Source organism: Eucalyptus grandis, chromosome 6 (assembly GCF_016545825.1).
Source record: "Eucalyptus grandis isolate ANBG69807.140 chromosome 6, ASM1654582v1, whole genome shotgun sequence".
Classification (NCBI taxonomy): domain Eukaryota; kingdom Viridiplantae; phylum Streptophyta; class Magnoliopsida; order Myrtales; family Myrtaceae; genus Eucalyptus; species Eucalyptus grandis.
Window position 1 is genome coordinate 51487844 of NC_052617.1, and position 25972 is coordinate 51513815.

General features: G+C 38.1%; 3 protein-coding genes and 2 non-coding genes across 5 annotated transcripts; 3 read left to right on the forward strand and 2 right to left on the reverse strand.

The window, feature by feature from the left end:
* Window positions 1–1974: 1974 nt before the first annotated feature.
* Window positions 1975–9724, forward strand: LOC104452247 (thaumatin-like protein). Its single transcript, XM_039314671.1, is given in 6 exon segments — window positions 1975–2035; window positions 2168–2284; window positions 5330–5339; window positions 6712–6720; window positions 9081–9590; window positions 9592–9724. Coding segments are annotated over 6 exon segments (840 nt in total).
* A 186-nt stretch (window positions 9725–9910) lies between these two features.
* On the forward strand, window positions 9911–10006 carry LOC120295198. The gene has a single exon (XR_005552556.1). It is a non-coding gene; the product is annotated as a small nucleolar RNA U54 (small nucleolar RNA).
* A 57-nt stretch (window positions 10007–10063) lies between these two features.
* LOC120295200 lies at window positions 10064–10160 on the forward strand. The gene has a single exon (XR_005552558.1). It is a non-coding gene; the product is annotated as a small nucleolar RNA R64/Z200 family (small nucleolar RNA).
* A 1690-nt stretch (window positions 10161–11850) lies between these two features.
* LOC104452249 (flotillin-like protein 2) lies at window positions 11851–13017 on the reverse strand. Its single transcript, XM_010066745.1, has 3 exons — window positions 12592–13017; window positions 12133–12306; window positions 11851–12012 (listed from the first exon to the last, which is right to left on the reverse strand). Exons 1-3 carry the CDS (start codon window positions 13015–13017, stop codon window positions 11851–11853), a joined length of 762 nt encoding a protein of 253 aa, XP_010065047.1.
* Window positions 13018–16863: 3846 nt separating this feature from the next.
* On the reverse strand, window positions 16864–17987 carry LOC104450610 (flotillin-like protein 2). Its single transcript, XM_010065237.1, has 2 exons — window positions 17504–17987; window positions 16864–17121 (listed from the first exon to the last, which is right to left on the reverse strand). The coding sequence occupies exons 1-2, from the start codon at window positions 17927–17929 to the stop codon at window positions 16879–16881; spliced, it is 669 nt and encodes a 222-aa protein (XP_010063539.1). The 5' UTR covers window positions 17930–17987; the 3' UTR covers window positions 16864–16878.
* Between the last annotated feature and the right edge of the window lie 7985 nt (window positions 17988–25972).

The window sequence follows — 25972 nt, forward strand, 5'->3', positions numbered from 1 at the left end:
TAGCATATGAATAGGTACCAAATGCCCAAGTTGACTTACTCTTGTAGAATCAAAGTGGTAAAGATTCATTGAAGACCACGATAAAAGATTTCTCGAATAATTAGTTTGGTTCTAATATTCCTTGAAACGAAATGAATCAAACCTCTAAATAACCGGACCAAGACCCATTGTCACCCCATTTTAATTTCTATTCAATACTAAAAAGGAGGATTTTAAATTTGGCATCTATTTAAGACCAGATGAAAGGGTACTGAATACCCAAGTTGACTTACTCTTGTAGAATCAAGTTCGCAAAGATTCATTCACAACCATGATAAAAAATTCCTCATATATATACTTTGGTTTTAATATTCCTTGAAGCAAAAGGGATCAAACCTCTAAATAACCATACCAAGACCCATTGTCTCCCCCATTTTAATTTTTCTCAATACTAATGATACTAATGTTGCTCTAAAAAGGAGGATTCTCAAGTTGGCATCTAATTGATACCATATGAACAAGTACTAAATGCCCAAGTTGACTTACTCATGTAGAATCAAGGTAGTAAGAACTTGTTCACAACCATAATAAAAGATTCCTTGGATAATCACTTCGGTTTTTTTATATTCCTTGAAATGAAAGGAATCAAACCTCTCAATAACCAAATCAAGACGCATTGTCTCCCCCATTTTAACCTCTCAATAACCATGTTGCTCTTTCAGAGTCTAATTGATAGCATATGAATGAGTACCAAATGCCCAAGTTGACTTACTCCTATAGAATCAAAGTTGTAAATATTAATTTATAACTATGGTAAAAGAGTCCTCATATAGTTACTTTGGTTTTAACATTCCGTGAAATGAAAGGAATCAAACCTCTAAGTAGCCAGACCAAGACCCATCGTCATCCTTTTTTCATTTCTATTCAATACTAATAATACAATTGTTCTTTACCAAAAAAAATAATACAATTGTTGCTCTAAAAAGGAGGTTTTCAATTTGGCATCTAATTGATACCATGTGAACATGTACCAAATGACCAAGTTGACTTATTCTAATAACATCAAAATCATAAAGATTTGTTCACAACTATGATAAGAGATTGCTCAGACATTTACTGTGATTTAAAATGAAGAACCTAATAAGTCAATTATATATGTTATCTTATTGTGCATGAATTACAATAAGAAATTTTAGATGTTTCGCATCTAATAAAAGTCAAATTACGATTGATTTTGGAAAAAATAATGGTGGGTTAAGCTTTTCTCATCTACTAATTTTCAAGGATTTTTATTTTGTTTTAGCATGGACCTTTTTCGTTTTAATTATGCTTACGAGAATGACAATGCATCTTTGTGCTGCATACATGGCTTTGCTCTATCATTCCTCTATGCTTGAAGCAATTGACAGTTCATTGGCCAGATGATTTCCTGCACCCCCGGCTCCTAATGGTCAACTCAAGACCTAGATTTTCTACCAAAGAGAGGGATAAGTTAAGGCGTCCAAAGCTTTGTGCCTTTTCTTGCCTCTCAAGAGTGCCCCGTCAAGACTTGCAGTGCAATGGAAGAAGCACGCAATCTCGAGAAAATGCAACCATAACCCGGCGGATCGGAGGCTGTGGCGGCGGCGTGGTTCGTCGAACTAGAGAGAGCACAGCTAGAAGTGAGTCGGGCATGAGTGATGGTTTGTGAGAAAGAGAAAGCACCTGATTTTCTGACGGGTGGGCCTGATTTGCCGCGTGTCAACCTGTGTATGGTTCAATGCACATCCAACGCGGTATATTTAATGACCTAATATTTTCTTTTCTCCCCCAGTCTCTTCGTTTTCTCCTCCTATAAAACGCAACCATATGCCTCATGTTTTCTTTACTCAATCCTCTGTTCAGAATGGAGTCCTCGGATCTCGTCTCGTATTTCTCACTCATCCTGACCGGTCTCCTCTTGTCGCCCGGTAACGATTCCTTCGACTATCCATATATTCTCGAACAGGATACGTAATGGAACTTGTGTCTCCTTTGTTCTTTGTCATTGAACAGCATTTTGATGCTACATACATAAGTACTTTGCCAATTCATACTCTACTTTCGAGTATTCACATTTCACCACGCCAAGAATTTCGGCCTACATTTATCACTGTAATTCTGGTTTGCCTGGTGAAAATTTTCACGAATATGTAATGGCATCATGCAGGGAGTACTGTAGTGGCAGAACAAGTCACCTTCAATTTTCTCAACAGATGCCCATATTCCATATGGCCGGCCATGGCTCCCAACACGGGCCAACCGGTGATCGCGGAAGGAGGCTTTTGTAAGAATTATTGTGGCCCATATTATGTGATTTATTATATGGTTTAATAAATGATTGAAATGCTATAAATAATATTTGGTTATGAGAAGGTACGACTTTAATAAAACGAAATGGTATATTGCTTTGATGGAAGGCACCTTTTCAATGAACATATAAATAGAGTCCGGTCCTCTCTCCACCCACATACGAACAACAAAACAGAAAGAACGTATTCTCTCCTCCATCAATTGAATACATTTAGGTTTAGTGGGTTAAGGGAGAGAAATCGGATTTCTTCTTTTGGATCAAGTTCAAGCGTAGCGCTATGGATAAATGTATGTCTTCATCTGTTTGTGAGAATCATGAAGATCAAAGATCCTTGATTTGTTATGAATTTCCGCATCAGGTTTTATATGAATTAACTAACAGTTGGTATCAGAGCGTTTGGTTTATGATCTCATGATTTTTCCGTTTAAAGAAATATTATAGTTTATGTATGATGATTTGTTGAATGATCCTGTTCGTAGCATTTGTTGTTGTTGAAATGTTTTGGAAGTTTCTGTTAAAGAAAATCCGAATGATAGACGTTTTTCATGGACTAAAATGGTGGAGAAAAGTTACTGTGTGTGCACAAGTGGAAAAGGACAAAAATGGAGGAATTCGGAATTTTGAGGGCAAGGAAGAAACTCGCCGGTTCCGGGTAAAATCCGGCAACCCACCGCTTGATTTCGGACCCACACCGTCGCACTGTCATGAGGAACATTAGCCATGAGTTTTCCGGTATATCGGTGTTCGCCGGAGGCTAATCGAGCGGCGGAAGCGGCGGTGGTGGAAGTTTTGTGTTCTGAGAATTTTTCGTTTGATTTGGGGCCAATTTTTTGGTCATTTTCTCCGAAACTTGGACGCATGTGATCGTGCCGGCATGTTCTTCAAAACCCATTATTTATTTGTGTCTGGATGGGCTGCCGGAGAAGAAACGGCCAGCGAAACCGCGGCGGAACGGCGGAAAAACGGCGAAGAATCGCGTTTGTGCGCGAGGAAGAAGGCGCGTGGGCTCCACGCGCGCGCTGCGGTTGCGGCGCGTGGAACCCACGCGCCACGCGCCTCACGCGCGCAAGCGCGCGCGTGGGATCCACGCGCGGGGTTTCCCGCGCGGTTGCGGCGTGTGCAACGCACGCGCCCACATGTTGGACGCGCGCGTGCGAGGCACGCGCCTGACGTCCCCGCGCGGCCTTATTTACGTTTTTACCCCTAGCCATTTTTTAAAATTCCAATTTTGTCCTTCTCGCAATATATTTACTGTTCCGTTGTTTAATTAATAATTACAGTTCTGCCATTGCTGAAGATTTACCATTTTGCCCCTGGATTATAACTTTATGATTCTGCCCTTATGGAATTAGGATTTTACAATTTTACCCTTATGCTTTGATTAAGTTTTTGTCCTTGTGTGCAATTTGGTAAATATTTGTATTTTACAATATTAAAAAATTCATATTATGAAAGGTTTGTTAGTCACCAAAGTGGCCGAACCTTGAAGTCTTTTGAATTTTTTAATATTGTAAATTGTTTTATTCAATTACCCATGATTAATTGATGCTATGTATGAAATTGATATGTTTTGGACTTATGGGTATATTGAAGTTCATTTATTATAAGAACTTAGGGATTAACCCAAAGGTTAATTATTTTCTTATAATTCATGAACATGATGGTTGATAATTAATATGATTTGTTAAATTTGTTTGTATATCCAAAGATAACAAATAAATTTTAATAAGATATATTTACAATTATCAAATAAAAGTTATTAGCATCATTATGGTTTATATATATTTGTATATCATAGGATCGCCCAAAGGAGAACTATGATGTGCATGTGTAGTTTAGTTTGAATCGATTAGGTGATATTCTCAAAGCATTAATGTATGAGTATTTTCTTGCACATTTGCAGTATCGTACTGTTTCACTCCATTCGCACGCCTCATCTGTTCCATTATTCAATGGGATAAATTTTCCTGATTGGAGTGAACAAGTCCAATTTCACTTAGGTGTCTTGGATCTTGATTTAGCACTTCAAGCTGAGAAACCAGCTGCTATTACTGATGAAAGTAGCAATGATGAAAAATCTTTCCATAAAGCTTGGGAAAGATCGAACAGACTGAGCTTAATGTTCATGCGGATGACAGTTGCAAACAACTTAAAGACTTCTCTTCCCAAGACTAACAATGCTAAGGAATTTATGAAATTTGTGGAAGAGCGTTCTCAAACTGCTGATAAGTCACTTGCTGGTACACTGATGAGCACACTGACCACCATGAAATATGATGGTTCGCGTACTATGCATGAGCATATACTTGAAATGACCAATTTAGCAGCAAAGTTAAGGACTTTGGGAATGAATGTGGATGAGTACTTTTAGTACAATTTATACTTAATTCCTTACCTCATGAGCAATATGGGCCATTTCAAATGAATTACAACACTATAAAGGATAAGTGGAATGTAAATGAATTGGCCAGTATGCTAGTTCAAGAGGAAACAAGGATAAAGAATCAAAAGGCTCATTCTGTTCATCTCTCAAGTTATCAAGGAGTTCGAAAGAATTTTAAGAGGAAAGGTGGAAGGGGCAAGAAGAAAGGACTACACATCCTGAATGACTCTTCAAAGGCTTCTCAAATCCACAAGAAGGAACACATTCTTATTAAGTGTCACTTTTGCAACAAAATTGGACACTTGAAGAAAGATTGTCTGAAATGTAAGGCTTGGTTCGAAAAGAAAGGTAAGCCTTGTGCTTTAGTATATTTTGAATCAAACTTTCTTGAAGTTCCTTATAATACTTGGTGGATTGATTACGGTGCCACCACTCATGTGTCAAATACGATGCAAGGATTTCTTATGATCCAAACTATAAAGCCAAATGAAAGTTATGTGATTACGGGGAACAGAGACAGCTCCAGTTGAAGGCATTGGCACTTATCGTTTGATCTTAGATACTGGGCATTATTTGGATTTGTTTCGAACCCTTTATGTACCTACATTTTCTCGCAATTTAGTTTCTTTGCCAAGACTTGATGTGGCGGGATTTTATTGTAAGTTTGGATCTGAATCTTTCAGTCTATTTAAGAGCGATACTCTTATTGGAACTGGAACTTTATGTGATGGTCTTTACAAATTTAGACTTGATAATACTTTTGTTGAGACATTAATGACCCTGCATCATAAAGTTGGCACTAAACGAAGTTTGGTGAATGAAAATTCTGCTTACTTGTGGCATAAACGGTTGGGTCATATATCCAAAGAAAGAATGCAAAGATTAGTGAAGAATGAAATTCTTCCAAATTTGGATTTTACTGACCTTAGAGTGTGTATTGATTGTATTAAAGGTAAACAAACAAAGCACACTAAGAAAGGTGCCACAAGAAGCACAGAGCTTCTTGAAATTATACATACTGACATATGTGGTCCTTTTGATGTTCCATCTTTTGGTAAGGAAAGCTATTTCATAACCTTTATTGATGATTTTTCACGTTATGGTTATATTTATCTATTGCATGATAAGTCTCAATCAGTGAATGTACTTGAAGTGTATATTAAAGAGGTTGAGAGGCAATTAGATAGAAAAGTGAAAATAGTAAGATCTGATAGAGGCGGTGAATATTATGGAAAGTATGATGAATCGGGACAATGTCCAGGTCCATTTGCTAAATTCCTTGAAAGACATGGTATTTGTGCTCAATACACAATGCCGGTACACCACAACAAAATGGTGTAGCGAAGGCGTAACCGTACTTTAATAGAAATGGTTAGGAGTATGATGAGTCATTCATCTTTACCCTTGTCTTTGTGGATGTATGCTTTAAAGACTTCTATGTACTTATTAAATAGGGTTCCTAGTAAGGCAGTTCCAAAGACTCCATTTGAACTGTGGACGGGAAGGAAACCTAGTTTACGACACCTGCATGTTTGGGGTTGTCAAGCAGAAGTAAGAATTTATAATCCACATGAAAAGAAATTGGATTCAAGAACAACCAAAGTGGTTATTTCATTGGTTATGCAGAGAAATCCAAAGGGTATAAATTTTATTGTCCTAATCATAGTACAAGAATTGTTGAATCTGGAAATGCTAGGTTCATTGAGAATGGTGACATCAGTGGGAGTGAAAGAATGCGTGATGCTTGCATTCAAGAAGTAAGGGTAGAAGTTCCTATGCTTAAAGCTTCTAAAGTTGTTGTTTCTGATATTGTAGTACAATCTAACAATAATCGAGAACAACAAACACTCAATAATGGAGATGTCAATAATGAACCTCCAATAGCCGAGTCACAAGAAATAGCATTAAGGAGATCTCAAAGAGAAAAGAGGTCGGTTATTTCGATGACTATATGGTTTATCTACAAGAGTCGAAATTGACTTAGGAATTGGAAATGATCCAGATTCATTTTCCCAAGCCATGGAATGTGAAGATTCTAATGAATGGTTTAATGCCATGGAAGAAGAGTTAAAATCCATGCATCAAAATCAAGTTTGGGATATAGTTGAATTGCCTAAAGGATGTAAGAAGGTCGGGTGTAAATGGGTCTTTAAGACCAAGCGCGACTCAAAAGGCAATATTGAACGACATAAAGCCAGACTTGTTGCAAAGGGTTTTACTCAGAAAGAAGGCATCGACTATAAAGAGACATTTTCACCAGTCTCTAAGAAGGACTCACTTAGAATCATTATGGCTTTGGTGGCTCATTATGACTTGGAGTTACATCAAATGGATGTAAAAACCGCCTTTCTTAATGGGAATTTAGAGGAAGAGGTTTATATGGACCAACCCGAAGGCTTTTCAGTTAAAGGAAAGGAACACATGGTATGTAAATTAAAGAAGTCAATATATGGACTTAAACAAGCTTCCCGACAATGGTATCTTAAGTTTAACGATACCATAACTTCATTTGGATTTAAGGAAAACACCGTTGATCGGTGTATATATATGAAGATTAGTGGGAGCAAGTTTATTTTTCTAGTTACGTATGTTGATGATATTTTGCTTGCTGCTAATGATCTTGGTTTGTTACATGAAACCAAGAAATTTCTCTCTAAGAATTTTGAAATGAAGGATATGGGAGAGGCAACATATGTGATAGGAATAGAAATATTCCGTGATAGATCACAAGGATTATTAGGATTGTCTCGAAAGCCTACATTGAGAAAATTTTAGAGAGATTTAATATGAGTAAATGTTCAGCAGGAATAGTTCCAATTCAGAAAGGTGATAAATTTAGCCTTATGCAATGTCCGAAAAGTGAATTGGAACGGGGACAAATGAATAATATTCCTTATGCATCTATTGTGGGAAGCTTAATGTATGCACAAACTTGCACCAGACCAGACATCAGTTTTGCTGTTGGAATGCTGGGTAGGTATCAAAGTAATCCTGGAATGGATCATTGGAAAGCTGCAAAGAAAGTTCTTAGATACTTGCAAGGAACGAAGAATCATATGCTCACTTATAAAAGATCTGATCATCTCGAGGTGATTGGATATTCAGATTCAGACTTAGCCGGATGTGTAGATACAAGAAAATCAACATTTGGTTACTTGTTTCTTCTAGCTGGAGGGGCAATTTCATGGAAGAGTGCAAAGCAATCAATTATTGCTGCATCCACTATGGAAGCTGAATTTGTGGCATGCTTTGAGGCCACAATTCATGGATTATGGCTGCGGAATTTTATTTCAGGACTTGTGATCGTCGACAAGATTGCCAAGCCGCTGAAAATCTATTGTGATAACTCGCAGCAGTTTTCTTCTCTAAGAACGACAAGTATTCTAAGGGTGCTAAGCATATGGAGATCAAATACTTGTCTGTCAAAGAAGAAGTTCAGAAACAAAGAGTGTCAATTGAGCACATTAGCACTAATCTTATGATAGCAGATCCCTTAACAAAAGGATTGCCACCCAAAACATTTAATGAGCATGTTGAAAGGATGGGCATTATTGGACGTCATTAATGTTTGTATTATGATTGTATTAAGTTTATGTATTTGACACTTTGAGCTCACTTACATGTTTCTGATATTTCCTGTTTTCTATTTAGTATACATTATGGAAATAGATGAATGTTAAACAGGATAGTTTCTAAAGAAACATTATGGTTGGACTATTACTTGTACTTCTCATTTATGGATCATGTTAAGTAAAGTGCTATAGTTGTAGTACATAGAAGGGACTATGTCGATTAATGACATATAACCGCTATGACTCGCATTAGTTTTCTTTACTTAATTGTGATTATTATGTGATTGCCAATTTAATGAAATTTTATAGCATAATCTTATTGTGCACATTATAGTCTTCATTAAACCATGAAAGGAGAATCATATGGGCCAAGTGGGAGAATGTAAGAATTATTGTGGCCCATATTATGTGATTTATTATATGGTTTAATAAATGATTGAAATGCTATAAATAATATTTGGTTATGAGAAGGTACAACTCTAATAAAACGAAAGGGTATATTGCTTTGATGGAAGGCACATTTTCAATGAACATATAAATAGAGTCCGGTCCTCTCTCCACCCACATACGAACAACAAAACAGAAAGAACGTATTCTCTCCTCCATCAATTGAATACATTAAGGTTTAGTGGGTTAAGGAAGAGAAATCGGATTTCTTCTTTTGGATCAAGTTCAAGCGTAGCGCTATGGATAAAGGTATGTCTTCATCTGTTTGTGAGAATCATGAAGATCAAAGATCCTTGATTTGTTATGAATTTCCGCATCAGGTTTTATATGAATTAACTAACAGCTTTCACCTCCAGTGGGCATCCAGAAAACTCGTCCCAGTCCCGCCGGGGTGGAAAGGGCGGATCTGGGCCCGCACTGGGTGCAGTTTCGCGTCGAACAGGCCGCCAACCTGCGAGACCAGGGACTGCGGGCAGCTCGGTTGCCATGGGCTCATAGGGACCCCTCCCGCCACGCTGGTCCAGGTCTGGCTCCACGCGGATGAGGCCAAGCCGAGCTTCTATGACATCAGCCTGGTCGACGGGTTCAACCTTCCAATCTCGGTCTAGACGAGGCCCACGCAGCCCGAGTGCGAAATCCCGGGGTGCTCGAAGCCGTTGAACAGCCTGTGCCCTAAGGAGTTGCAAGTGGTGAATGGGAAAGGGAAGGTTGTGGCTTGCAAGAGCGCCTGTTTGGCCTTCAACACCGACGAGTACTATTGCCGAAACGAGCACGCGACACCCGACAAGTGCAAGCCCAACGTGTATTCTAGGCTTTTCAAGGATGCCTGTCCGGGTTACTACAGCCATCCCTACGACTCGCCTCGGCCGCGGTTAGCGCGCGTCCAAGGAGTTTGAGATTATCTTTTGTCCAAACTTTTGGGGTGTTGAGCAAGTGCCGGGTGGAATTATACCGACTACTGAGTCTAATCATTGGACAATCGATAGCAATGTTGACTACAACACTAAATAATAATCGAGGAGTTACTCGATCGCTCGTGCATTTGGTCCGTGACCGTGACTGATTAGGCCATTCCCAATGCCGTGATCTCTCTCTCTCTCTCTCTCTCTCTGATCAATTTCTGGATGTCTTTCGTTTCCATTCTACTGATTTTTCTACTGATTTTTCTTTTCTTTATGTTGGGTTTGAGTCATCGATGGCACTGTGATTACATGGCCCTTTTCCTGGGCGATATACGCTATTCCGATTAGAAAAATGATGAGCTGAAAATCCGGCATGTTTCTTATAAGAGCCATTTAATTATCAATCTTTTTTAGGGAAAATAAAAAGCAAATAATGATTTTTATTTCACTTCTACGGTGATGAATTATGAGTGAAGAGTAATGCACATGTCAGACTTCAGAGATTTCCATCGATAAGAAGACCCACTTGACACTCTGAGCAGAAATGCGTTTCTAAATATTTTCAATGATTTCTCTCCTCTTTATTTTTTAAATTTCCTCTGTTCATAAAAAAATGGGCAACCGGAAAATCTTTTCTTAATTTTTTGCTTTTGCATAATTATTTCAACTGTTTTTTAAAGTAGTAAGTTATACATAGATCTTTATTGATGTCAGGAATATAATATCTGTGAATCCTTAAAAATGTCATACGAATGTCTTTGCTCTCTCTACCATGGTGTCGAGAATAGAAGAGAAACAAAATATATATGTAGAAATTTACCAAAAAAATCTGGTGTTGAAAACTTAAATCGCCCACCAGTGATCAATGCCCTGGCTTGTTTTCGGATGATTTGAATGAATCTTTCATAGCTGAAGTGACTATGGGGGTGGACTAGATGGGCTCAATGGCCAGTCTCATCTTCATCATTGTTAGCAAGATGTATTCAACTTGGTGAAAAGCTTCATTTTACGGTGGATATTGTAGTTAAGACAATTGTGCGACAAGGATATTATAGTTAAAATTTCAGAGGGAGCATACGTGTTTTCCTTTGAAAAGATTAAATGACTGAGATATATTTGATAGTTGTATTACAAAATCTGGTGGATTGTTTTGATGGACAAGCATGACCTCGACTCCGGTCATTTTCGTACCATTAAAAGAAATCCATAGATTCAAACGACACAGGATGGAGGAACAAGAAGATAGGTTCACTTCTCACATGGTCAAGAGACACAAGTTAAGAATCACGCATCCGACTCGCCCAAATCGTCGAACACATTGTGTGGGATTAATTTGAGGAAGGCATCTAGACTATTTTTAACTTCTAATACGACCTAAGCTCCAACTAGCCTTTAAACCCCACGGTCACAGGCAGTGAGACGAGCTGGCACAAACTCAAATCTATTTCGACGGACAATCAACATTCTCGGTTATTTCTTGCTCAAAACAGGGGTATGCTCGAGTAGAGGCTTTGCCTAGTGAACCGATCGTGAAGAGCAACTTCTCAACGATTCTGGAAGAGAAGATGGCTGATAAAAACAATTTAATAATTAGTAATTATTGAAATTTTAATAAACTCTATTATTATTAATGAAATGCTCTCGATACCTGTATGCTATGCAGTTTGATAAGAATTATTTTTGCTTAGGGACTAAAATTTAATTCCTAAATTTCTATGTAAATTATCACTAAATGAGTAGTCAATATTTAAATGTCAATAACAGTCAAAGAGCAAGCCAGAGATATGTTTTTCTTATTATCGTAATGGTAGAGTGCGTTAGAAGTAGCATCCACTGCTGCCATAGTTTTGGCGTCTAAATCATGAAAAAAGAGTGATAAAGAACAGTGTACTTCAAGGAATATCCCTATCTAGTTTTGTTCATCTTTCCATGAATAGTATAAAATGCAAGTAAAAGAACACATTCCAAACGATGAAGTAAATGCACACCATGGTTTTATGAAAAATTATGGCAGAACACAAATATGAACACTTTCAAACGTTGAAGACATCGTCTCATGTAACCATAATGAACAAACAAGTCAAAACTTTCTTAAATATTATACTGCATCGGTCCAACAAAAGAAATCAAAATACGTAAGCAACAGAACCCACCACCATATTGCACCAGTCCCACCCTCAATCGCTTCCGATGCTGATCTTCGGTGCAAGGCCCCTGGCCAGTCCGCGTAGTCCCTTATCGATCCATAATCACTGCTGAATTGAGAAGCGTCCCTACGACCTGCGCCTGGATTCCCTCATCTTCTTGCTGGCATCCATATAAGGTTGCGTCCACTGTTGCCTCTTGCGCCTCCGCCATCCTCTCGTTCTTATAGAGTTCCCAGTTTGCCTCTTGCACCTACAATAAAGAAAAGCAAGTGGAAACTTAAGGTCTAGGTTCATCCTCTTCGATACAGGTATTCTTCGATTGTCTTTGCTCGAAGATAAGGACGGAGATTCTCTACATTAACATCACGACCTTGCAGAAATTCCACAAAAGTAGCTCAACAAGATACTCCACCTTGGCCAATTTAGACGACTGAGACCGGGCGTTCACTTCAGCCAATTCAGCTTTCTTTTGGTTCTTGAAGATTTTCACCGTCCCCGTGACCTTAATTTCCACCTTTTTTATCTTGGCCTTGGCAGCATCTTCCTGTTATAAGAAGATTTGGTCACCATAAAATATATTGTAACAGAAAATTAAAAAAATAAAATATCTGATCCACATCACAAGAACACAGAATCACTCATATCACACGCACCTAGATGCATCTTAAGCCTATCAAAAAAAAAAGAGTGACAGACGCTTCAAACAAAGAAGAAGCAATGAAAAAGGAATCAAATCGGCCTACTTAGACCTAAATACTACCCAACATAGGCACATGAAGCGATGAAAGAAACAGCGAAGATGTATCGTTAGGGGAAAAAGAAAACCGACCAGGTTGGCCTTGTAGATCACCAGCCCAAACTGGTTGAGCTTCAACTCGAGCTTCTCCAAGATCTCCTTGAAGATATGCTCCATGGTCTTGGAGGCGGCAAGGACGCAGGTCTGGCCGTGGATGATATTCTGGACGACGTACTTCTCGCGGACCGAGGGCTTGACATGGGAGGCAAAAAGCTTGGCGTAGAGGAGGAGGCTCTTGTGGTCGGTGACGCGAGGACCGATGGTGAAGACGGCATGGATGAAGAAGGGGAGCTTCTCTGTGCACGCATCCCGCACCTTGAAGGTGTAATTGACCGGAGAAACGTGGAACTTGACGCACTTCTGAGTAGGCCAAATCCATGCCTTCTTGGCGAGCTTGACGTCCTTGATAAATCCTCCAGTTATGGCGAGGTACTCCGACGGGCCTGCGACGCGCCACATTGTAACGAGGCTTTTGTTTCTTTTCTAGGGTTTCTGATGGTGATCGAGAGCGAAAAAGAAGAGACGGGGAAAGAGAGTTGGCGAGGAGGTTAGTGGGGAGCGAGTGGAGATTTATAAGGGCGATCCGAATACAAGTTTGGAGAGGATAAGCAAAAAAGAGATGAGTGCTCTATCTAAACTAGGAAGCTGAAGGCCAAAATCTGATCTGCTTTTACATAGAGGACACTACGCCTTCCGAAAACTTTCCTTCATCAAATCGGAAAAGCCAAAAGTTTATATCCACTGCCGCTAACAAGCTCTTCCCCGTTATTATCGGTTGGAAAATTTTATTCTGATGTTTGAATGATATGTGCATTGAGTATTTTATGTCGAGGGTTCATAGGTAAAAGATAAGGTATATTATTTATGTTTCCCCTCTTTAGAAGAACAAAGTTTGAGACCATTTCTTTTTCCTAATAACACAAAATTTTTAGATCCGAAACAAATAACTCGAGTTCAAATGCTTGAAACCTTTTGGTTCGTACAATTGTCAATATGGAGAGTCATTTTGAAATTTTCTAAGAATGTTTAAAATTTAAAATGTTTTTCCTAGTACTAAAATTTTCAAGGAAAGACACCCAAAGGAAAAATACGTAAAGACATTTTATCTTGAAATTCGGTGTTTTTGCAATCGAGCGACTGATCTTTAATTCCATTTGCTTAATGTGTCAATTATTTCACAATTAATTTCTTTAGATCTTATTTCATTCAGTATTCTGGCAAAATGCGAATAGATATGTAAAATTTTTTCAATAAGTCGTATCACTAGCAAGCTGCTATCACATCAGTATTTCACCAAAGAATGAGTCCAATTACAGTTAAAATGCATTAATCCCTAAAAAAGGAAAAAGAAAATAAAAGATGGTTGTACTCGACTATCGAAATTTAAGTTCAGTGACTGTCTATAGAATTTCTCCGAAAACAAGTTGAGACTATCTTCTCGGGTCAAGAGGATAGCCTACAATTTGCGAACTAGAATTATGATGTTTTTATTGACGTTGAGGGTTAATTTGGACACCCCCAAAAAAAAAAAAAAAAAAAAAAAAAACAGCTTCTTCTATGGGAAAATAACAGTGCAGGACAACCTTTATATGGGAATATAAGGGAAATAGTTGGGGCAAAAAATAGCAGAAGTGTCATTACTATCGTATTGTGCTTATATTAGTGTTGTAATTTTTTTTTTGGCTTAATCGAGTATCACAAATTTGAAAAATCAATCATATGAATGCCATCGGCAATTTGGCTCACCAGAAAATTCGATGTGGCTACCGGTCATCCTATGTGGCTTCGCCGGCACTGACATGGATAATTTTTAAATAATTTTTAAAATATTTTTAGTTATTTTTCGAATTTTTTATTTTTCTTTTTTTAGGAGACCCTTGCCGATGCGAAACCCTCGCTTTGTTGCAGCCTGGCCCACAGCTAGCAAGGTCGCGATGTTGCCTACGGCCCACATCTCGTGACCCTCGATAGCTGCGAATCCCTTGCTCAGTTGCGGCTTGGCCCGCGGCTAGTGAGGTCGCGATGCTGCCTAGGGCCCACATCTCGTTGCCTTGCCCAGATCTAGCGAGGGTATATATGGCTGATGGCAAGATAGCCGTTGCCCAATCTAGGTGAGGGTTTTGTGGCTAGCAAGGGTCACTGGTGACCCTCACTGGCCCTTAAAAAAAAAGTAAAGATAAAACAAAAAAGTTAAAAATTTTAAAAAATCCAAGTAGGATGATCGTCAGAATTGGCACTCAAATAATTGAATTAACTCCAATGTGGAACTTAAGTGAGCAAACAAAAGTTATAGCCCTCGAGTGAGCATCATACGAGATCATACAAAAGTTATGGCACTCTAGCCATTTTTCTCCTAAAATAGTTGTATCCATTGTGTCCTATTTAGAAATGGCCGATGGAGGGTAAAGAGCTTTGTGCGATGATTTCTTGTGCTATATTTGTTGATTCAAGATTAATGTTCGATTTTTGAGAATCAATTATGATACTCTATCCTATTTGTCTCAGTAGCTTTTCTGCAGTGACAACTTTCGTCAAGTCTTTCATAAAGTTGACATCCCTAAGGAGTAAGATGTCGATCGTGAAACTCACCAAAATTTGCCAATGGTTGGAGACCTAAGAAGAGCAATGTGGCTTTATCTCTAAGGCTACGTTTGGTTGGTTAGATTTCTAATCTAGAATAAAATATGATAGGATACGAAATATAGGGATTTTGCTATATCCTATCAACTATTTGATAATTTCGGTAATAAAGTCAGAGATATTAACATCATATCATGTATATTGTTTGCTATAAACAACATATCAATATAAATGAATAAAAATATTTACAAATGGATATAATATAAATCTCTCACGACACTCTTGCCTATTTTATCTTTATTTATTATTTTTTTTACTTTCCTCTCTTTTTCAATTAATTTTTTATTTCTTTCTTCTCCTTCCATCTTTCTATAAATATATATATATATATATATATATAAATTTATAAATTTATATAATAAGATAGAATTAAATTCAAATATATAAATAAGAGCAAGGTTAAATTACAAAAGCTAAAATTTTATATTGCTTGTATTAGAAATAAAATATTATTTATATTGAATTATCATTTTGATTTTGTTAATTTGAGAAGTTTGTTATTCGGAAAAAAAAAAAAATTTTCTTATCATGAATATTAGAAATCATATACGACTGTATCCCACCTCCTCCATCGAATGATTTTATCTAGCCTGGATCTTTTTATATCTGAGTTTATCTTATCCTGAGCAAAACGTAGGATATAATAAATTTTGTCATGTGTTGAATTTTATTTTGATTGCCAAAGTAAAAGCTTTTCTTATGTGGTGAAGCGACTTGAGATTAAATTTTACACGTGCACAGCACTGTTGATATACTAAAGGGACAAGGATACACCCAGTCCTGAAGATTTGGGATGTATTGCCCCTAATGTATGCAACGAGACTATTTGACGTGTCAACGACAAGTTCAAAGCATACGCAAACAATTTCATTAGTCGCTGGAACGGCGTGGACCTTCCCAACGCATTCATCTTCTGCTATTTGTTATATGTTACGATATATTTGATTGAATTAATGGCATGGAATTTTTTGTTTAGGTCTCCATAGTTATGAAGTGGCGTGGACTTCTCAACTCATTCATCTTCTGTAGTTTGTTTGTTGTATGTTACGATATATATGATTGAATTAATGGCACTGAATTTTTTGTTTAGGTGTCAATAGTTATGAAGTGGAGATTCATCCACACACGTCCTTAAAATGCTAAGGCGAGATGTTCTCCAAAATCCACACGGCAGGTAGTTTGCAAAAGCTTGGTAATTTCATTATCTTCTCATATGGCGTGGGTTAACTAACCGCTATCGACACATTGCCACTAAATGAAGACGACATGGTTAAATACCGTGGAAGAAGGAAAATCCATCTAACATAGCTAAACATATTCGTGTTTAAAGATATTTCTGATGCTCGATCTTTTTTCTTTTCTTTCGGGGGGTCGTCCGCCTCAGCTATCTAGTTCTGTTCATCTTCCCATGAATCAAAGTAAAAGAACACATCCCAAACGATGAAGTAAATGCACACCATGACTTCATCAGAAATGAGCAGAGCACGAATATGAGTACTTCGAAACCTAAATCACCCTCTTCTCACGCAACCATAATAAACAAACAAAACCCGTAAAGCTAAGTCAGACTTCCTTAAAATTTACTAGTTACATTAGCGTTTTTAATAGAAGGGGAAATAGCACGACAATTTAATTTGTCCAACAAAAGAAAACAAGAGACGCGAGCAACACATCCCACCATCATACTGCACCCCCTCCCTCAGTCGCTTTCCAGTTCAACAGGATGCCGATCTTTGGACACAAGCCCTTCACTGCTTTTGCGTTGATTGGCCACTCTTGGAAGATCCTCCAGTTGATCATCACGTACGTACGCGCAACGTGTGCGTTTGCTTTGGCCAATTCGGTTTGCTTTTGGTTCTTAATAATTTTCTCTGTCCCCGTGACCTTTGTCTCCACCTTTTTCATTTTGGCCTTGGCATCTACCTGTTATAAGGAAATTTGGTCACCACAAAATATATTGTAACAGAATAAAAAATAAAATAAAAAACTGATCCAGATCACGGAATCACGCACACCAGCCATGGACGTGGACAATAACAAGTTTGAATGCTTTTAGCCGATCTTAAAAAACAGACACTTCAACCAATAAAAAACAATAAAAAACGAATCATGGATACATGAAGCCATGGACGTGGACAATAACAAGTTTAAATGCATCTTTTAGCCGATCTTAAAAAACAGACACTTCAACCAATAAAAAACAATATAAAACGAATCATTAAAAAAAAAACAGTAAAAGAACGAATCATAGATACATGAAGCGACAAAAGACAAAGCGCTCAATTAGGAGAAAAAAAAATCCAACCAGATTGACGTTGTAGATCACAAGCCCAAACTGGTTGAGCTCCAACTGGAGCTTCTTCAAGACCTCGTTGGAGATGTACTCCGTGGTCATGGAGGGAGCAATCACGCAGGTCTGGCCCTTGATGAGACGCTGGACAAGGTCCTTGACGTGGCATGAGGGCTTAACGTGAGAGGCAAAGAGCTTGGCATAGAGGAGGAGGCTCTCGTGGTCGGTGATGCGGGGGCCGATGGTGAAGACGGCATGGATGAAGAAGGGAACCTTGTCTGCGCTCATGGCCTGCATCTCGAAGGCGTAGTTGACTGGAGAAATACAGAACTCGACGCACTTCTGAGTCGGCCATATCCATGCCTTCTTCGCGAGCTTGACGTCCTTGATGGATCCTCCCGTTATGGCGAGGTACTCTGACGGGCCTGCAACGCGCCACATTGTGTTGAGATTTTGTTTCTAGGGTTTCCGATGATGAAGATCGAGATCGAGAACGAAGAAGAAGAGACGGGGGAAGAGAGTTAGCGAGGAGTTCAGAGCGGAGGGAGTGGAGATTTATAGAGGGGAGAGAGTGGAGATCTATAGATGCGAACTGAATACGTAATTGGAGAGGACAAGCAGCAAAAAGATCGGTGCATAGGAAGCTGGATTAATCATAGATGAACACCGAAATCTTATTTTACATAGAGGACACTGATCTCCATGGATAAAAAATTTCCTAATGGCTTGCTTAAAGATAAAAAAAAAAAAAAAAAAAATTAAATCCTCTTGAATTTTCCGCTCATCATCCCTTGATTTATTTAAAGTTAATGGATAAGGCAACATTCCTAATGACTTTTTTAAAGATTAAAAAATTTGAACCCTCATAATTTTTCACCTTATCATCACATTGACTTGATTATTTTGCCATGGGAAAGCTCGTGACCTGATCCTTGTGAAGTGAAACACGATTCTCATAACAGTATTTACTAACCATAGGTTTTGTTGTAATTTCATATTTATTTGATTAAATTTTAATTTCATTTTATAGTAATTATTTTTTTTATTGAGAGACATTTATTTTGAAATAGCGTGTGACATGCACATAAGAGAAAACAATAAAAAAAGATCTAAGCAAATACTTGTATTGCTCGTATTAGAAACTTAAATATAAACATATTCAAATTACTGGTAAAAATTATAAAAATTAATAATGAAATAATTACATAGCAAATAAGCATCGTTCTACATAAATACTGAAGAAATAACTTCTAATGACAGAAAATTCACATTTGGAGAGTGAGACTTGCTTATTTTCGTTTTTTTATTAAGACTTCGTGCTCTTCTTGGTTAGTTTGACTCTTTTAAAGGCACTCGTAATAGATTTTTCCTTCAACGCCATCAGTCATTCGTCTTGTCAAGTGTTTTTTAGATTCTAATAAACATCTTATAAACTCTCTGATCCGGTAATGATGATAAATGAGATACTACTGTCTACCTACACCATACACAAAGAGTTGGCAATATTAAGAATATAATTTTGAGTTTCAAATATAAATATTCTTCCAAGTCAAGTATCTTTTCATCCTTCAACTTTAGTGACAATTCATCGTCCAATTAAATCAAGTATTTTGTCAACAGAGACCTTGTAACCTAATCTTATTTGCATTTACATATGAAGCCAAAGTCTTCTTTCCTTTTACGCGGTGATACTTCCCTTCCAAGCACTTTCCTTAAGCTAATTGAAAAGGGCAAAAAGTGTATCTCCACCACCCCTAATTAGCTTTTCGACATTATAGTATTCATTGTATTTCCTTAACCATGCATCAACTTATGTGAGAATTCTTCTAAGGAACACTTCTCAAAACGTTATTACACTAAATCCTCTAACAACATGTGAGCTAGAGACTACACACATCGAGTTTCAGAATCCTCCCAAGCAACATTCATAAAACGTCACAGTACTAAATATGCTAACAATAGATGTCAAACTCTGCAATCATCAAGTTTCAGAATCCTTCAAGCAACACTTTTTAAAATATTAGAGTACTAAATCCGTTAATAACCCTTCTTGCGTGGACGCTAGCATTTCCATACTTAAAATTAAGGGACTATGAAATATTTATAGTGCCCTGGTTGGTACGCAGCAGATGGATATTGCCATACGGCAGTGCATGGAGGTTGCATGTGGGTGTTGACACTTAAATTTTACAATTTTATTTATGACTTAATCGTGTACAAAATTAGGAATTATTCACTAAAAAACAAAAAAAAAAAAAAACAAAAAAAAAAAAAAAGAAGAAATCAAAAACAAAAATAAAAACAACAAAAAAATAGAAAAAGAAAACATGGAAGAGGCCGGGCCGGATCTCACCTTGGCCCGGCCCATGCCGGCTTCCTCTCTTTGCGTGAAACCGTAAAGAGCAGAGTGGAGAGGGAACAGAAAAGAGGGGCAACCGGAGAGTGAGAGAAAAAAAGAGAGAGAACCGACGGAGAGGGGTCAAGTGGGAGAGTTCCAGAGGGAGAGGGGCAGGATTCGAGCAACCCGCGAGCCGCCGCCCTCCTTCACGAAGTCGTCCGAGCCACCGCCACTCGACCCCTCGACACACCAGCAACCAGCCGAGCCCCCGCCCACCGTCCTCCGTCCGAGTCGCCGCTGTCTCCCCGAACCCAGATCTGGAGCAGAGGCGCCGGTGTGAAGAAGCAATGCAGTAGAAGAGAAGAGAGAGAGAGGGAACGGAGGGGAGGAGGGCAGCGGCGACGCTGCCTGCCGCCGTCCGAGTCGCTGCCCTCCTCGCCGCTCGACTCGACGCTGTCCGGCCTGTGACCCGCCTGCTGTTCACCCGACGCCGTCTGAATCGCAACTCCGCCCGTCCCCGCAGCGACGCCGCCGCCGCTGCCATCGTCTTTGCTCGACGCCAGCAACCCGCGCTGGCCACCGCACCTCAGCCGCCCTGTCGCGCCGCCGTGACCGATTTCCGGCACAGCATCGCCATGCCTCGCCGCGCCACTGCCGCCAATAAGCCAAGGAGAAGCAGTTGAGCGTTCGGGTAGGGTTCGCCAGAAATCGGGTCGTGGCCACCGACCCGGGCCGGACTCGGGTCGTCGGCCGGGTAGGGTTCTGTTCGGCTGAGCCTGCGAGGGTGGTTTGATTCATGCTTGGGCCGGGCCCTTTTTTTTAGGAAATAGGGCTAATTCGTTTTGGGCCGGGTTTGGGCTGTTTTTACTTATGGACTTGTGGGCTTCTTTCTTTAAAATGAAAGAGACATAATCAGATTGGGCCCGTTAGTTGGGCCCAATACGGACCAAAGAAAGGCCCGACAAAGGCTGGTCGGGCCTTGTCCTTCAGACGGGCCGGGTCGGCCCGGCCCGGCCCCATCCGGGCCGAACCTGGGCGGGTCTGACTGACCCGCCTCAACCGGGTCGGACCCGGGTCCGATCTGACCGGACCCGAACCGGTCCGGCCCCAAATTTTATATTAGTTTATTTTATTATTTTAAAAAATTTAAAATAATTTTCGAAAATAAAAAAATTTAAATATTGAAAAATTTAAATAATTTTAAAATAATTAATTAATTTTTTTAGTGTAATTAGGAATTGAAACCCAAAAATATTTTTAAAAAGTTAATTAAAAATATTTAAAAAATCCAAAAACTATTTTTAATTTAAATTGAAATCCAATTTTTTTAAAAAAAATTAAAATCCAAAAACAATTTTTTTAAATTTAATTAAAAATGTTTTTTTTTTAAATGAAAATTTTTGAAAATTAAAAAATGTAGAATTTGGATAGGAATTGCTATTTATTGCATTTTTAGTGTAATTAGGCATTTATTTGCTTGTACGTTATTTATATAGCATGTTTAATTTACATATTTAATTATATTCGTGAATATTCAATTGCAGGTGTTCAATTTTACTACAATTAAGATCTTGATGACTATGATCGTTACTTTAATGATTGTGTATCCGCATGATCACCTCGCATGTTAATGGATATGTGTAAAATCAATTCGAACCGCCTTATCAAAATATTTTATTTTAAAATGAACAAGATTAGGTACCGAAATGGCACTAATTGACCAATTAGTGTAATCAAGTTCCCGACCCTAGATTCTCTGGTTGCGTAGAAAGTAAGGTACACTCTCATGCCTCACTTGGTTTTTAGTCGACCACAATAGGCTAGTGGCGACTCCTTTTGTGCAAAATTCCTTAAAAATATCCAACGTCATGCAGAGTATGGGCTTGTAAGAGCTTGAGCCTAATTATGGGCTTTAGGCCCATTCTTTAGGCATTACCCCTAAACCCATTCCCTCCCCCCGAGGGCAGGTCGCGACAACTTGGTAATTCCACTGGGGATTTGGTTTTAAACCTTAGAGAACTTAGGCCAAAATTAATCTTGTTCAAAAATATTTTTGTTTGACAGTGAGGATTCCAAGTACACCCATGACATTATAGGTGTTAAATGTTTTGGCAGAATGGGAGGTATAAGGAAAAGTATTTGCTCACATTTTTCTTGTAGGAAGGTGTAGGAATGTATAGTTTATTTTTATGTACGGAGTGTTGTTTGCCCATAAATTGTTGTGCATGTATCCTTTGCATTGCACTACACCCTAGCACATACAACCTGCCGTCAAACCTGGGCCACATGAGATCACTTAGAATGGTGTTGAGGTGGATACCACTCCGACTACAAGCATGTAGTACGATCGCCCATCTTAACCTCGGAATTTCTTTCTTGATGTTAAAGGTGCCCACCCTAGTCTGCGAGCATGCAACGCGGGTCGGTTCTTTAATGAAACCGGAGTCATGGGTAACACGTCCTAGCCATAAGCTTGTTGGTTTAGTCCGATGATCCTATGACTCCATTTTGAGCCGGATAGAGTAGAAATCGAATCACATTTCATGTGCATGTCTATGTTAAAAAAAAAAAAAAAAAGACAAAGGTCGGCACCAATTGTAAGTGTCATTTTCCTTTTTAGTTGCTCATTTTGTATTGTATTTTCGTCTTGAAATTCACGAAAATCAATCAAATGCCCTTGGTGATGTAAGCTTATGATTGAAAAATTGGTGATCACTTTTGACAAGTGAGCATTTGAATGCAAGTTCTAAACATTTTGATTTAGCCATTTTGAACACATGATTTTGTTTAAATTTCTTGTTATGGGCTCGAAATCATTTTTTAAAAAAAAACTTTCAAATTGTGATTTTATATTGGGGCATAAAAATTGAAATTGCATTTTTTATTAAATTTTCTCATTCTCACATTTTGGGACTATAATGTAAATCATTTTGGGTACCAATTCCTCAAAATAGAAATTACTTCATTTTTCTAGGAGTAAAATCACAAATCAATCTTTCAAAAATTAATGAGGCTTTTGCATGCGAAACTTTTGGAATAAAAGTGAATATTCAATTGATGGCCGTTGATTGATAATTTTAATGATGTTTTCTCTTATGATAAAATCTTAGCGGAATACTAAAATCCGGTAATAAGGATTGTGGGGCATGTATCGTCGCCTCGATTTTATTGTAAAAAGCGATCTCATTAAGATATCATTTTCTCTTATTCACATACTGACATTGTCGTCTTTTTGCGGGTTATGCGCAATGCTCTTTGACATTCTCGTGGTGACCATTCAAAGAAGTTAATTCTAGAGCTAGGACAATAGTTGTTTTTTTTTTTTTTTTTTTTTACTCTTATCTATACAAGAGTTTCTTGTATTTCATCAATGTTCTTATTCATGTTAAGAATCATGTTTTCCATTTTGAGTTTTGTTTGCGAATCCAATTGTTGCTTTTGTAAATCATGCGACTCACCTTTTTAATGATGGAATTCAGTTTCATGAAAATCATCATTTTTTTTATAAAATAAAAAAATAATAAAACAAAGCAGAAAAAAAAATTCGGAAGTGTTTTAGGCGAACCTTTACGTCTACCTTCCAAATTGAATTTCAAGAAGACTTTGCTTAAGGCCCTCTCTTCATGTAGTCGTTTTCTCGGGCTCATCGAACTCGAGGAGCAAGCATGCGTTGAGGTTTCCTCGATGCCAATTTTCCATAGAGGCGAAACGAAGTTGAATTCCATTCTGAGAAGTTTTGTTATTCGCAAATGTCTTAGGTGCCAAAATAACTCGTTGATCTCATTCACTTTGCATGATGAGACAAATGAAGGGAGTTGCCAAAAATCCATGAAGGTGAATTCAAGAGATTTTAGCCCTTAAAGGATAAAAGCAAGTGAAGGGTAATGATGTATCGTTTCCAACATTTCAACCCTAAGGATTTTTGCACTAACATATTTTTTTACAGGGTTACCGAGTCACCATGCCACAGGTAAGTACATTCTTCTCAATTTTTTAAGTAAAAAAAAAAGAAAAATAAAAAGAGAATTTCTATTACAAAAGGATCATTTGGCGCTTTCCTAGAGACAAACACAAAAATGAAAAATTGAGAAAAAAAAAATTCTTCAAACTTTTTAGCATCACTTTTATCTCAAAATTGTTTTCTCGTTTTGTGGGTTATTCATTTCAAATCAAATTTCTCTATGGAGATTGATCTACTCAGATGATCTCGACAGAGTGAGATTGAGACGTTAAACATGCCAAACAAGAAGTGCTTAGGATGAAGAAAGGTAAGCCATTTCCAAACACATCCTTCAAATACTTTTGAGAATTGAGTGGAAAACGACACTCTTAGGACGAAGGATTCATTCGCATTGAGTGCAAAGATCGCAATGATAAAGGCATTTCCTTCATCAATCTCAAGCACCGAGCTAACGTCTTGCTACCCTTTTGGGCCAAAAAAAAAGGATATACTTCAAAGTACCCTTGTCGAGAATGACCTTACATTGGGGTAGCATAGGGGGTTATGATCATGTTGTAGAGCGAAAGATTGAGAAAGATTTTATTATTTCACTTGCATTAATCTTCTGGTGATAGCTTCAGAGGAATTCTCATTAGAGTTTGACTCATCCCAAGGTGAAGAAGAGCATTTTCTTCTCTACCCAAACACTAATACCCATTATTTTAACCAATTTGGGCCTGATTATTCATTTCTAAACCCCGAGCGGTGATCATCTCCCTTCACTGGAGCAAGGCATAAGAATTGACCAAATACAATTGATAGTCACGAGAAAATGCGAAAAAAAAGTCTCGAAAGCCATAAGAGCTACAAAATGTTCAAAGAGCAAAAAATTCGACAAATTAAGGGGCATGAAAAAGCAGTGTGCCTGGTAAAAGCAAGGTCAATACTCGTCAAGAAAAAAAATCTAAAAAGCTACATCTTATTTAGAAGAAAAAATTATCAAAGTCCAAATGCCTACGCAAAAAAATTCATCGCAAGAGCAAATGACATTAGAGAAAAGAGCAAAGCTTCCATGCATAAATGATTAGCCAAGGGACTTTCGAGATGTGCTGTGTTTCAAAAGCCAAATGCTTTCGAAAGGTCGAGTGACCCGGTCACGATGCAATGATGATCACCGACTCTTAATAATCCTCTTGAAATTTTTAAGCCTTTCGAGCCTCTCCCGAGCCAACGTTACAACCCTCTTCCGAAGTCTCTTATGATTGGGATGATTTGAGTGAAAATGAGAATATCACGAAAAAGTTATTGCTTGAAGGAGTGGAAGTAATTCTATCTTGTCTTATCTTCCAAGTTCTCGACTCGTAAACGTGATGGAGATAGTGACAAATGTTCCTTTATTGGCCTCAAAGCAATCATTCATTTATGTAAGCCCTAACCGAGCCTATATTGCAGTCCTTTCAAAAGACCTTTTTGATTGATTAGATTGTGCTCATTGCAAATGTTTCTGGAAGCCTTTGACATAGGTTATGTGAGATACCCTCAGCAACCAGTTATCTCCCACGCGAATGATGGGATCAAATAGCCATTTTATCGAGAGTGTGTGAGAAACCCTTTTTCACTAAGAAGTTTTAGGACTTTTTGGATAATTTCCCTATCAAAGATATATGAACTACTCCATATTGGACTAGCTAAGTAAACAAACGACTCTCATCAAAACGAATAATTTACGAAGAGTCAGTATTCCTTGAAGCAAAAGGAATCAAACCTTTGAGTAACCGCACCAAAACCCATGTCTCCCCATTTTAAGTTCTATTCAATGTTGATAATAATAGTGTTGCTCTAAAAGGAGGGTTTTTGGTTCGGTATCTAATTGATATTATATGAACGTGTACCAAATGACCAAGTTGACTTACTCTTGTAGAATCGAGGTCATAAAGATTCATTCACAACCACAATAAAAAGATTTCTCGGATAGTTGCTTTGGTTTTAATATTCCTTAAAATGAATGGAATAAAACCTCTATATAACAAGACCAAGACCCATTGTCTCTCATTTTAATTTCTATACAATACTAATTATACTAATGTTTCTCTAAAATGGAGGGTTTTTTATTCGGCGTCTAATTGATAGCATATGAATAGGTACCGAATGCCCAAGTTGACTTACTCTTGTAGAATCAAAGTGGTAAAGATTCATTGAAGACCAC